Source organism: Heptranchias perlo, chromosome 31 (assembly GCF_035084215.1).
Source record: "Heptranchias perlo isolate sHepPer1 chromosome 31, sHepPer1.hap1, whole genome shotgun sequence".
In the NCBI taxonomy this organism is placed as follows: domain Eukaryota; kingdom Metazoa; phylum Chordata; class Chondrichthyes; order Hexanchiformes; family Hexanchidae; genus Heptranchias; species Heptranchias perlo.
The window spans coordinates 11,716,104-11,729,972 of NC_090355.1; the positions used below are offsets into that span (position 1 = coordinate 11,716,104).

The window sequence follows — 13,869 nt, forward strand, 5'->3', positions numbered from 1 at the left end:
TGTGGAACTGTTCCGCATGCTTCTGTTTGAGTTCTCGCCGGTGTGCATGCATAGAAAATGTTGAGCTTGGATTGCATTGTAATACGGGGTAAACTTTCGTCATCATCCCCTGGATAGGGATCTGGCAGAGCAGATTGTTCACCCGTTATAAAACCCACCTGATCTTAATTCCATTGATCCACTCCGTCAGATCACCTTCCAGGCATTAAAGACAAAAACCGACTCCTCTCCATTTACAAGTGGATCTCCAGTGGCACTGCAAAGTTGGACGAGATGCTAATTTATAATGACCGGATTTGGCTGCCGTGTAACACACAATGTATTATTCTGCTGCTAAGAAAGAAGTGAGTCTAAACTGACCTTTTCGATGAAGGCCACAAATTCAGCTTGTCGCAAAAAGGCACATATTGAGCTTAATTGCTGTTGGTGAGGGAAGGTTGCAGATTGGCAGGTGTTCTTAAATTTTAACCTCCAGGTTAGAAGAAACCAACATTTTTTTAATACTTTTGACAATTTGATATGTGATGGAGATTCGCTGTGGGGGAGTAATTTTGACTTTGAGTGATATGTAAAATGGGTGTTATTGATTGAGCTGCCTATTATACATATCTCCCTATTTTCCTTCCCATTGAAATCAAAATTGGGAAAGATGTATAACAGGCAGTTGAATTGATATCACTCATTTTACACTATCGCACAAAGTCGAAACAACCATATACAATATATATATTAAAATTAATATTTCTTCTGAATTATCTCTCACATTGGTTATTCTCTTCAGTATCTGCTTCTCTTTCTCTTTGGGTTGTTTTCCTTTTATAAATTTATATTTCTGAAGAGTTCATCTGGAATGGGAGAAAGGGAAACTCTAGGTGCAGGAGGTCAGAAATGGTGTTTCGATCAATGTTTTGTAATGTTTATAGACTTTTTAATGCAATGTTTTTGTCAGATGTTTTCATATTTCTGAATGTTTTAATAAAGTAAATCGATTGCCATTTAAGTTAAGTCTATTTTTAATTTACCTCATTTGAGTATTTAAAAGTGGAGGTGGTACAAGATCAGCATGCCCCAGATCATCTTACAAACCTTGGCACAGTTGGCATTGACTGCAGACAGCTACTAGCTTGCCACAGGTCAGCCGGGCAGAGTTTGTTATCTGCAGCAGGGACTACTGCAGCAATTTTGTATCATAGGATGGCATGCCAGCTGTTGGCAAGATCATCACTACCCTTATGCCTACGGCTCATTCCTGGCTAGCATTGCAATATTAGCTACTGTACTGACCACATATGTTCAAAATGGTGACTGAAGTCTTTGCCTGACAAGCACTTTGATATCCTTTCCTATTGAACACCGCTGATATCACCCTGTTAGTGCACTTCCCAAAGTGCAGGGGATCACTGATTCCTGCCATATGTCCAATTTGAAGCCCTTGGAAGATGTGAGTGTGGCAAGGTTTTCAATTGAACATTGTATCTTGACTGTGTGCCCCACTGAGAGATAGTGTGCTTGAAACAAAATGAAAGTGCTGTGAAGGCTTGGCATGGGCAAGCAGTAAATGTAGAACAGATTGAAAAATTATACCTAGTGGTATGTGCCATCTACCTGGTACATGTTACTGTTAGTTACTCTTACCATACCAGCTTTCTTTCAATTTCTGTCTTCTCTCGTATCTCTATGCAGGTACGATGCACAGCATTCAGTCTAGCTGTCATCTCCTGCCAGACATGGAATGGTGGGGCTGCACCACTCTACTGTTTGCTCGCAGTTTCCATTTTGTCTTTCAATGTTACGTTGTCTACCCATTCAACCTTGCCTGTCAGTTTGTCTCTCCTCCCCACTCCCCCCCTCCCCCATACAGTCTGTAACCAATTTTGAGAGTGGTTATGGTATTGGACTAGCAACCCAGAGATCATGAGTTCAAATCCCACCATGGCAAGTTGTGAAACTGAACTCAATAAATCTGGTAATTTGTGGGCTAGCATCAGAAAAATGACTATGAAAAGTTGCCAGATTGTTACAAACACCCATCACGTTTGCTAATGCCCTCAGAGAGAATCTGCCACCCCGACCTGATCTGGCCAAATGTGACTCCAGTCCCACAATTTGTGGTTGACTCTAAATGCCCTCCCATCATCTTTATAGGGCCTTGTCAGTGTCGCCCACATCTGGAGAACAATTTTTTTTTAAAACATAAGCCACCTACCATTAAGTGGCTGAAACTCTTTAATTTTGAGCATCAGCTCTTTAAGGGCTACATGCTCTGAATTCTGTGAGTCTCCCCTCATTTACTAGAATGGTGCCAGGGATGAGGGACTTTGGTTATGTGGAGAGACTCGAGAAGCTGGGGTGTTTCTCCTTAAAACAGAGAAGGTTAAGGGGAGATTTGATAAAGGTGTTCAAAATCATGAATGGTTTTGACAGAGTAAACAAGGAGAAACTGTTTCCAGTGGCAGGAGGGTTACTATTGAATCTGCTTCCACCACCCTTTCAGGCAGTGCATTCCAGACCATTACAACTCGCTGCATAAAAAAATATTTCCTCATGTCGCCTCTGGCTCTTTTGCCGATTAAGTTAAATCTGTGTCCTCTGGTTACCAACCCTCCTGCCACTGGAAACAGTTTCTCCTTGTTTACTCTGTCAAAACCATTCATGATTTTGAACACCTTTATCAAATCTCCCCTTAACCTTCTCTGTTTTAAGGAGAAACACCCCAGCTTCTCGAGTCTCTCCACATAACCAAAGTCCCTCATCCCTGGCACCATTCTAGTAAATGACTTCAGTTTTACTAGGGCTGCACAGGAAGCACATTTAAAATCATTGAAATAAACTCACCCCGCTTAACCCGGCTAATAATGTGAGCTCCTCACTCCACCAGTGCAAGTGCACTCAGAGACGCAATGATTCCAGGACCATTTCCTCCCATATCTTGGAATAAGTATAGTTATGATGCTGCTAAATTTCATGGATTAACTTGTATTGGGGTCTGAGCAGAAAAAAATGGTTACCAAGAACAATCCTGTTATCATCTGAGTTCTTCTAATGTATCTGCCCAGCATTCTTTTGGCATGTGAGCCATCTGCTGAGGGGGAAAGAAGAACATTGAAAGAAGAGCAAGACATGGAAAAAAGAGTAATATGGATCAGGGATAGGTGTCAGGAAAAATGTGAGAGAAATGAGGCAAACCCAGGCCTGCAACAGAGGGAAACAGAGAACAGATGGATGTGCAGAGGAGATAGAAGGACGAATAAGGTTGGGCCTGCAGAGTTGAGAGAAAGAAAATAGGCAGCCACAAGGGATGGGGTGGGGGATCTCCACGCTGAGAGTTATTAATCTATAAAAGGGAGAGAGCAACCAAAAAGTGCGCAAGTAACAAGACCATCTAACTCCAGTCACAATATTTGATGAAAGTGTAGAAGTGAGAGAAGGCCATTTACACCATCCATGGAGTTGTCAATACTGGGGAAATATTGGGAGTGACATTTATGATCTGTAAGTCTGTCACTGATTCAAACATATGGAGCTATATTTTTATTTAAAAGTGATCTGCATCAAAATTTCTAAACCACAGTGAGTGACCACTGTATCTAATGCTTCATCATCCAAGTCCTATTTAAGGATCCAAGTTAAAGACTAATCATTCCCCTCCTGCATCCAAGCCATACCTCTCCACTCTCCGATCAATCAGGAATTGATCCAGTTTGCTTCTGAATGCTTCAACTGAGTCAGGATTTACTGCACCAGGTTGCTATCAATTCCACGAGTCAATGATTCTAAACACAGAGATTTAATTGCTGAAATTACATTTAGATTGTGGCTTCTTCTTTAGCTTCTGATTTATGTCCTTAAGTTTTTCACATCATGCTTCTCTTAATCTACCTCACTGATTCTCTTTACTGTTGTTTAAGTTTGGGCAAAACCCCTTACCACCCCCACCCTGGTGGACATTCCGCCCTCTCCAATTTGGAATGATTATGAACTTGTTAATAATGTTCTTGCAAAGTCTATCCAATTTTTAAAAAATTAATTCTTCGGATGTGGGCATCACTGGCAGGGCCGGCATTTATTGCCTATCCCAAGTTGCCCTTGAAAAGGTGGTGGTGGGCCTTCTTCTTGAACCGCTGCAGTCCGTGTGGTGAAGGTGCTCCCACAATGTCGTTGGGTCGGGTGATCCAAGATTCTGACCCAGCAACAAATGTCTAAGTCAGGATGGTATGTGACTTGGAGATCATGGTGTTTCCATGCATCGGCTTCCTTTGTCCTTCTAGGCGGTGGAAAGTCATGGGTATGGGAGGTGCTACCAAAAAAGCCTTGGCAAGTTGCTGCAATGCGATGCTAATGCTGTTGAATGTCAAGGTGAGGTGATTTTGCTCTCTCTTGTTGGAGATGGTCATTGCCTGGCACTCGTGTGACACAAATGTTACTTACCACTTATCTTCACAAGCCTGGATCTGAGGAATTGTGAATGGAGCTGAAAACGAATGGAGCTCATCAGCGAGTAGCCCACTTCTGACTTTATGATGGAGAGGAGGTCATAGGATGCTGCACTGACGAGCCCCTGCTCCGATGTCCTGGGGCTGAGATGATTGGCCTCCAACAAAGACAACCAGTTTCCTTTGTGCCAGGTATGACTTCAGCCACACAAGAGTTTTCCCCCGATCCCCATTCATAGTATCATTGTAGTTACTGCACAGGAGGAGGCCATTCGGCCCATCGTGCCTGTGCCAGCTGTTTGAAAGAGCTATCTAATTAGCCCCATTTCCCTGCTGTTTCCCCATAGCCCTGTAAATTTTTCCCTTCAAGTATTTATCCAATTCCCCTATGAAAGTTACTATTGAATCTGCTTCCTCCACCCTTTCAGGCAGTGCATTCCAGACCATTACAACTCGCTGCATAAAAAAATATTTCCTCATGTCGCCTCTGGCTCTTTTGCCGATTAAGTTAAATCTGTGTCCTCTGGTTACCAACCCTCCTGCCACTGGAAACAGTTTCTCCTTGTTTACTCTGTCAAAACCATTCATGATTTTGAACACCTTTATCAAATCTCCCCTTAACCTTCTCTGTTTTAAGGAGAAACACCCCAGCTTCTCGAGCCTCTCCACATAACCAAAGTCCCTCATCCCTGGCACCATTCTAGTAAATGACTTCAGTTTTACTAGGGCTGCTTAGCGCCACTCGATCGAATGCTGCTTTGATGTCAAGGGCGCTCACTCTCATCTGAACTCTGGAATTCAGCTCTTGTGTCCATGTTTGGACCAAGGCTGTAATGAGGTTTAGAGTTGTGTGGTCCTGGCAGAACCTAAATTGAGCATCAGTGAGCAGGTTATTGGTGCGTAAGTGCCACTTGATAGTACTGTTGATGACTCCTTTCATTGCTTTGCTGCTGATTGGGAGTAGGTTGTTGGGGCGGTAATTGTCTGGTTTAAATTTGTCCTGCTTTTTGTGGACAGGACATAACTGGGCAATTTTCCCCATTGCCAGATAGAAGCTAGTGTTGTAGCTGTACTGGAACAGCTTAGTTATGGATGTAGCTGGTTCTGGAGCACAGGTCTTCAGCACTACAACTGGAATGTTGTCAAGGCCTGTAACCTTTGTGTGTCCAATGCACTCAGCTGTTTCTAGATGTCACTTAGAGTGAATAGAATTGGCTGAAGACTGGCATCTGTGATGAACCTCAGGAGGAGGAATGAAAAGGATCATCTACTTGGCACTTCTAGCTGAAGATAGTTGCAAACACTTCAGCTTTGTCTTTTGCACTCATGCGCTATGTTCCACTATTGTTAACAATGGGGATGTTCATGGAGCCTCTTTTTTCCATTAGTTGCTTAATTATCAGCCACCATTCATGATTGGATTTTGCAGGGTTGCAGATCTTTGACTCGATCCGTTTGTTTTGGGATCACTTAGCTCCAACTATAGTATGCTGCTTTTGTTGTTTACCATGCATGTAGTCCTGTGTTGTAGCTTCAGCAGGTTGGTGCCTCATTTCAAGTACACCTATTGCTACTTCCGGTGTGATCTTCTATACTCCGCATTGAACCAGGGTTGGTCAACTGGCTTGACAGTGATGGACGAGGGATATTCTGAGCCATGAAGTTACGGATTGTGATGGTATACAATTCTGATGCTGCTGATGGCCCACGTGGAAGCCCTGCTTTCAGCTGCTCCAGCTGTTATAGTTTAGTCTTTCTGCATTTTGAAAATGATTTTATTCGTATTTGTACAGTTTAACAATAAAATATTCACCTCCACCTATAGCTTAAAACTGCCAGTTTTCCTCTACATTTATGTTCAATTACCAGCCACAGTGCTGTAGGTTTCATTGTCCAAATGAAAGTTCAATATTCAGCATTAATATATTTAAATCCATTCATTTACAAACCCAGACTCATCAACAAGTTTCAGAGTTAATCCGCACTGACATTGCTATTTTTCTTTTAGGAAGTCTAGATGGAAGCTACATTTTTATCAGTGTGAACCTGTCTTATTCAACGCGATTTTACTGTATATATTTTAACCACATGAGATGCAGTTGACAAGGTTGGCCAACTTGGAATTGTTTCACCTTGATTTTATTTTCATGTCGCGAGTTTAATTAAATTTCAAAGCAGATTTTTTTTAAAAGCGGATGGTTATTATATATGCATGTAAAACAAGCACTGTGTACAAACTTGGCACAGTCCTTAAATCTGAACATACTTTTAAACTAAAAGCAAGCCCTTGGGTTGACAGCTAATTGATTAGGTGTTGGCAAGGACACTCTCCTCTTCTATGCTTGAAATGAAAACCTTCATGTCACAGATTGTGTTTAAATCCTTAGATTATGATCGGTCTGGAAATTACATTGTGTTTGACTTTTTAATTAGGGAAAATGAAAGTTTATGGAGTGCTGTACATGGATAGGAAATATGTTTGAGTATCAATCCTTTTTTCCACAGCTTTTGTGAATATTTTATCCATTGTAATCTTTTTCTTCAGAGACAATATAAAACAAGCATTTTCAAGAGAATGTAAAGTTTTCATTGTGTGATTGTAGAATGAGCCCAGATTTGACTCAGTGTTGTGGGACCTATTTCATTCTCCAATAACAATGGTTTGGATATGGACGACTTTTAATACGGCATTTACACTTCAAACTGAATGGAGAAAAAAAAGAACAAATAGAGAATAGTGACTGAAGAGTTGAAATCCAAGTCCTGTGCAGACTGTAGCAGTATTGAGGTATGACACAGAATGTGGCTGGGTATGATCTTTTGAAAAGAATTACTTTGTTTCCTAGGTTCTCCCAGGAGCCCTTTGAATAGAACTGCCCTCACTTTAATCACTGTGAGCAGCTGTGTCCTAACTGTGGTCTACGGAGGCCACTTGACATGCCCTCTGATGGTGAAGGTGACCCTACACGTCCCTGAGCACTTCATTGCTGATGGTGAGTTTTTCCCTTATGGGTACTTACAGAAAACAGAAAGGCAGAGTCGTTGATCGTAGTTGCTTGTGTGATATTCGTTTGGTTGATGTGAGTTATTTCCGCATTGCAATCCTTGGAGGTTGCTGAATACCAACAGTGATCTGCGCCTTTTGATTTTGGACATTGGATAAGTTTATTCCCATCCAAATAATTTTTCATGGTCATTTGGTACAGTGGTGTTCTCAAAGCAAACAACATTACGGACACGTCAGTATGAATGCTGGAAAATAATGGCAATTGATGCTGTTCTGTAATGTATTTGTGAAAATTAGTTTTATTCTGGCTTATTCATCCAATGTCATGTGTCTTAATTATTTAAAAATTCAAGTAAAGAAAAATTATACAAAAATAATTCATCAAATATATATAATTGCCAAATATATAGCCCTCTCCATTGGGTTAAAATTATTTCATTTTTTTTCTTTCTTGCTTTTAATCATCTTCATGCTATCAACTAATATTGTTAGCAGGTGACATGCCTGGTTGTGTTAATTGGACAGTTCATACCCATGTTCCTTACGGTTGGTGAACCATCTTTATCAGTTCATACAGTGACTTCAAAAATGATCAAAAGCCACAAACTTCTGGAAAAGAGAATAGATTCTTCTGATGTTGAGGACCATTGTCTGGGTTATATCATTCTCAAAAGACAAGATCAATATTTGAGTTAGAATGTGACAACTTGAGCAAAATGGGCTCCAGTGCTGACATCGACACTCTTGGCAAAGTCACATTCGGAACCAATATCCTTAATGGAGACTTTTAGTTCTGGGGAGAACTATTTTAGAAACTAATTGATACTCAATATGTTCAGATCAATCCTGGAGCATCTTGATAAAGTAGATTGTTTTATTTCCATCAGAAGATCCCAATTAGCAAATCTCTATGGGATAAAACTCAAATGTTTTATCAACTACTGATCATCATTGTTAAATTTAACACCAGTAGCCTGATATATATCCAATGCAATTATTGTTCCAGTTTGGCTTGATTGGGCACAATTTCTTGGTGGTGATGGAGCCAATAGATCACATGCACACCCAAATGCTTTGTGATTTCCATCTACCATGGAAGCACACATTAAATCTGTCTAAAGATCGCATCTTTATCAACATGTATATAAATGTATTTAAATATACTACTGAAAAGAAGAGATAAGATATTGTGGTGAAAGCTTGTTAGAAAACTGACAAAATTGGAATGTAGTGATCTTTGTGATTAAACTAGGCTTTTAAGAATACCCAATAAAAGCATACTCCTTATATTCATTGTGAATACAAATTGGATGATAGGCTCAATGGCTACAACTAAGCAAAGCAGTTGATGTTAATGACCTGTGATTGGAAGGTGAACAGAAGATTGTCAATGGCACTTAAAACTTTTGTAGATAAAGGGGGAAAAAATGAGTGCAGAAGAGAGAATGCTGGAAATATGGGATTGGTCTGTCAGTATCTGAAAAAGACATCCCACCTGAAACCTAGCCCATTCCTTACTGTAAACATGATACAATTTTCACTGCCATAGACTCAACCCCAATGTGATTCATCTCATGATTACACAGGTTAAAATTTAAAAAGATAAAAGTCATAATTAGTAGCTCATTGATTTACAACAGATTATGTTCCGACAGTGCTCATTCCATACAAAAAGATGTTTCAGATTGTTTTAAAGGGAGATGCATAGTGAGTGAACACTGAGCAGGGGCTAAAACTGAGGAGAGTCAGAAGGACAAACCATGCTTCAAGGAGAGGGTATTGTGGTTTGTGAAGGCGGTGGGGTCGGTGACAAGCCAATGATGCTGAGGGAGAGCATTTCCAAGAGTGACAGCAAGGTGGTTGAAGGAGTAACTACTGATGGTGCAGCGAGGGAAGTGAGGAAGAAGTAGTTGCCTAATGTTGAAGGACTGGAAGGTGATTGTAGGGTCTAGAGCTAGAGGCGATACAGGATACGGTTGGTGACTTTGAGCAGTGTGGTTTAGGTGTTGTGGATAGAGTGAAGCCTGATTAGAGGGTTTACAAGGTGTCTTCAGTAAAATGGGAGGACTTGAGAAAAAAGGGAAAGTTGAAAATAAAGGGTAATTATAGAGGATAGAGGGGTGAAGGTTTTTTAATGACAGGTGGGGATGATTGGTTTTGAAAGACGTAGGGAGCAAAGTATTCGTGAGCTCCTCTGATGTCAGAGGTGAGGATGGAGGGTACAGTAGAAGGTGTTCAAAGTAGATTGTTTGTCTGTTAGAGGAGTTTGAAGTTGTTCCTGCTGTCCCGAATGATCTTCGAATAGTTGGTGGAATTGACCATGGAATAGGAGACATGGTAGATCTTGAGATAATTAAGCCATATTTGGCAATAGGTGGCAAAGCCAGGTGGTCAGCAAGTGTAGTCCAGTGGATTTGCGACCACAGAGATAGTTGTTGTGCTGGAGAAGAAGTGAGGACGTCAAATTGTCTGGGATCTAGTGGGGACAAGGACAATGAGTTAAAAGCAATAATTCCTTAGAGCAGTTCAGGCTATGCCCATAATCTGCTTCAGCTTTATTTTCGTTGTTTTCAATGACATCTGAGTCTCTTGATTGAATTGCTCTCACCTATTTGAAACATAAATGTTCATTATTCTTGATTCTTTTGTCCATCAGACACTTTTTTTGGCATGCCTTGAACAGGTGCTTTAATTAAAAGGAAAAACTGTGTCAAAATGCATTGTTCAGATGCCTTTAACTTATGCCTTTCTGCATTGTTCAGGGAGCAGCTTTGTTGTCAGTGAGGGAAGCTTTCTGGATGTTTCAGACTGGTTAAATCCAGCCAAGTTATCACTGTTTTACCAAATCAACTCCACATCTCCATGGACAAGAGACCTTTGTGGGCAAAGGACATTGGAGCCATGTGAGCATCTCTGTGATGAAGAAACGGGTAAGTCATGAGTCTTGTAGCTTTCGGCCTCCAGACTGTTACATGTGGGATTTACCCAATTTTGTGCTTATTTATTTATTTACAATTTGTGGTGCTTATTTTAACCATCTTTTCAGTTGCACTAAATACGGGTTAATTAGTGCTTCTTGGTTTCTCTTCTTTTAAATATATAATTGGGTGGAAAGAAAAACACTATTGCACCTTTATTGAGCCAGAAATTGCTCCCGAAATAACGGAGCTCAACAGCGCTCTCCATTTTTAATGGCGAATTGAAGAAGCAAGTTCCCAAGTTTGCACACGCGCACTAAAACGCGGAAGTCGTGAACTCACTCCTAGTGGTTCACCAGCGATTTGACAGCTTCGAATTAAAGGGCCAGCGCACGCTGCAATCAGAGGAATCATTGAAAAATCATTAACTTGCTCATCTGCCCAGCTAATTATGCCACCAAACAGATAAGCTTGAAAATACCAGATCTAAACTAAGTTTTAAAAGCACGGTTAGTTTTAATGACTGCCAAACAACTAAAAATTAAATTTTAAAAATGTGGAGTCTCTTTTACTCCTTATTTTAGTTTTTGATCATTAAAAATATTTAAAAATTAAAAAAATTATTATTTTAATTTTCCCTTCTGTCTCTTTTTAAGTTAATTTAATTATTTCTTTGGCTTTTTATATATATAAAAAAAAACATTTTTATTTACAGTGACATCCAGAATACTAACTTTAAATGAATGAAGTCTGCTTGCCTGCTTGAGCAATGTAGCCTCAATCTGTGGGCGTGACTTCTCTTCCTGACAGATTTTGTGGGCGTGTCTTCTATTCTCACAGACTGTTCCATGCGCGTCAACTCACGCTGCTCAGAGGCTGGGGTTGATGATGCTCAATTTTTTTAAAAGTTTCTAAATCAAGCAATTCGAATGCCGCAGAGCCCGCAGTAAGTACATTCGTTCATTTAATTCGCAGGAGCTGCGTTGAGTGTTGCCACCCTGTGCCGCACGATTTCTGGCCCAAAATTGTTTTATTCCATGTCAAGCAGTTTCAGTGCTATTTGGCTGATGGAATGAATGCCTCCTCTGTTTCCTTGTTGAGATAAGCAAAACAAGGTTTCGAAAAGCATTGTTATCACAAGTGCAACGTGAAAAATGTAACTACATCAAGCAAATATGGAGCTGGATTGAGTTACTTTTTCCCCTTATTAATGTTATCAAAATAAATACCAACTTCAACCTTTTTCATTTGGTGTTTTGGGGGGTGGGGGGGAGCAGATGGCATTTAAGCTAAAAAGAAAATCTTTAATTTAGGCTGCTACATGGCATTTGGTTTTTACTGAGCATCAACACAAAAATCATATGAGAACTGAGGAGTCAGATCAATCTTTGGGTCCAAGAAGTGAAACCACCTGGTTTTATTCTGGGCATTGTATAATTCTGGACTGGTATGAAAGTCACTTTTTAAAAAGTGGACAGGTGGTCCATTGGACAAGCTTTGACAATTTATAAACTTACTGAAGAGTCTGTTTAATGATAAGGGAGTGGATGCTCCAATCTGTTGGTAGAAATTTAGTACTAAGAGAGTGCTGCACTATCTTTCGGATAAGATGTTAAATTAAGGCCCCGACTGCCCCCTCCATGTAGACGTAAAAGATCCCATGGCACTATTCAAAGAAGAGCAGGGAGTTCTCCCTGGTGTCCTGGCCAATATTTATCCTTCTACCAACATCACTAAAGCAAATTATCCGGTCACTATCACAGTGCTGTTTGTGCGACCTTGCTGTGCGCAAATTGGTTGCCGCATTTCCTACATTACAACAGTGGCTAACAATTCAAAAGTACGTCATTGGCTGTAAAAGTGCTTTGGGATGTCATGAGGTCATGAAAGGCGCTATATAAATGCAAGTTCGTTCTTCCTTTCTGTTGTGAAGTGCGTTGGGGGGATTCCGAAGATGTGATAAGGCACTATATAAATTTAAGTCCTTTTAAGTTTCTTTAATGGCAACACAAGGGAGCTATTCTTGGGAGAACAAGGTTGTCAGCTCTGGTTGGACTTATTCGACTGGTTAGCAGCTGGATTTTACCATCTTTGTGGCAATATTTCCCGGGTTTTCTTCCATCTTGAGTCTGTCTGAGGTGCACGGGCAGCTCACCAATGAGATTCAAATGAGGCCCGACCACCAAATGATTCTGGCCTCTCACCGACGAAATTGGGCGTGTGACGTAATCACCTCGCCCATTCGCCGCCCGAAACGCACCCAACGTGAAACTCACCCCTATATTTTTTATTCACCATAGCCTTGTTTAACAGATGGTTAACAATATCTGCTAAAATGTCAAATTCAAATGAAGTTATCAAGTATAGTCAGCTCCAAAGACTTCTTTAATTAATAGTAAATTGGATTCTGAAGGACAAGGCAGTTTTTAATTTCTGTTATCTTGCATTGCCTCACTATACTTAATCATTCTGGGTCAGCAGGTTCTAATGGCCTTTTCCATAGAAAATGCCTGCCCTATTTGAATGTTTAACTTCAGTCTGCTGGATTGTAAGGTTAGAATGTAAAAGAAGAATTTTTATACTTGGCTTCTTCTTCAGCTGATACATTTGTTTGACATTTCCACTCGGAGCAGCAGCTATTTGCATTGACAAGTCTGTGAATGGCACTGATGATGGAGGTTGAGAAGGTCAGGGATCAGGGTGCTTGGTTAATGGGAACATTAATTTTTACAAGGGATCATTTTCTCAGGTAATGTACATAAATCAATAAAAATGAGCTTTTCTTAATGAGTGAAGTCTTATAAATGGAACAATTTCATTTCCACAGGGTATCTCAATTATTAGGCTTCCATTTCACCAATTTCTATCCAGCTTGCAGAGTAATGTCTGCAGACCAAGAGTAGAACTACTTCCATGAAATCAATGATGCTTTATCAATGAATATTGGATTTGTTCTCCATTACCACCGTATTTCTAGACCATAAAGCTTAAGCTTGTTTAATCTTTCTTCATAGCTCATCATATTTGCACTCAGGACCCTGCTGGTCTTTTTTGTGTTTCTTTTTTAAGTGATGGGGTGAAAACTGAAACTAGTATTCCAACTGTGTCCGCCATCTTCATAACTAATTTAAAGCCTAATGCAAAGCTTTTGATCTGTCTCCTATCTTGACTCTTGCCCTATTTTTACAGCAACAGCAAGTTTGACCAGTATACATTTGGTTCTGGTATCCAGGTCATTCAAGTAGATTTTGATCAATTGTGTGTTCATGCACTGGTTCGCAAGGCACTTAAAAAAAAACCCGCGCCCCCCGCCCCCCCCCCATCTGACTTCACACCTTAAAGTTGTTTTACCAATGAAAATAATCCTTAACTTTTTAATTAATTTTTTGAACCTTGGCTCCGTTCTTGTTGTTCTACATTGCATCCTTTAAAGCCATTAAATCCTTCTTAAGTTAGGGTGATGAACACTCCAGATGTGGTATAACCAGTATCTTAACTTAACCTCTTTTGA

The 13,869-nt window shown here is 40.3% G+C and overlaps 1 protein-coding gene across 6 annotated transcripts in view; it reads left to right on the forward strand.

Annotated features, from left to right (window-relative positions):
* LOC137300495 (astrotactin-2-like) overlaps nucleotides 1–13,869 on the forward strand; it is a 1,223,335-nt gene that overhangs the window by 519,702 nt on the left and 689,764 nt on the right. For all 6 annotated transcript variants that reach the window (XM_067969577.1, XM_067969574.1, XM_067969575.1 and 3 more), the window contains 2 exons: nucleotides 7,280–7,426; nucleotides 10,203–10,370. In XM_067969577.1, coding sequence (XP_067825678.1) covers nucleotides 7,280–7,426; nucleotides 10,203–10,370 — 315 coding nt within the window. The remainder of the gene's footprint in view (nucleotides 1–7,279; nucleotides 7,427–10,202; nucleotides 10,371–13,869) is intronic.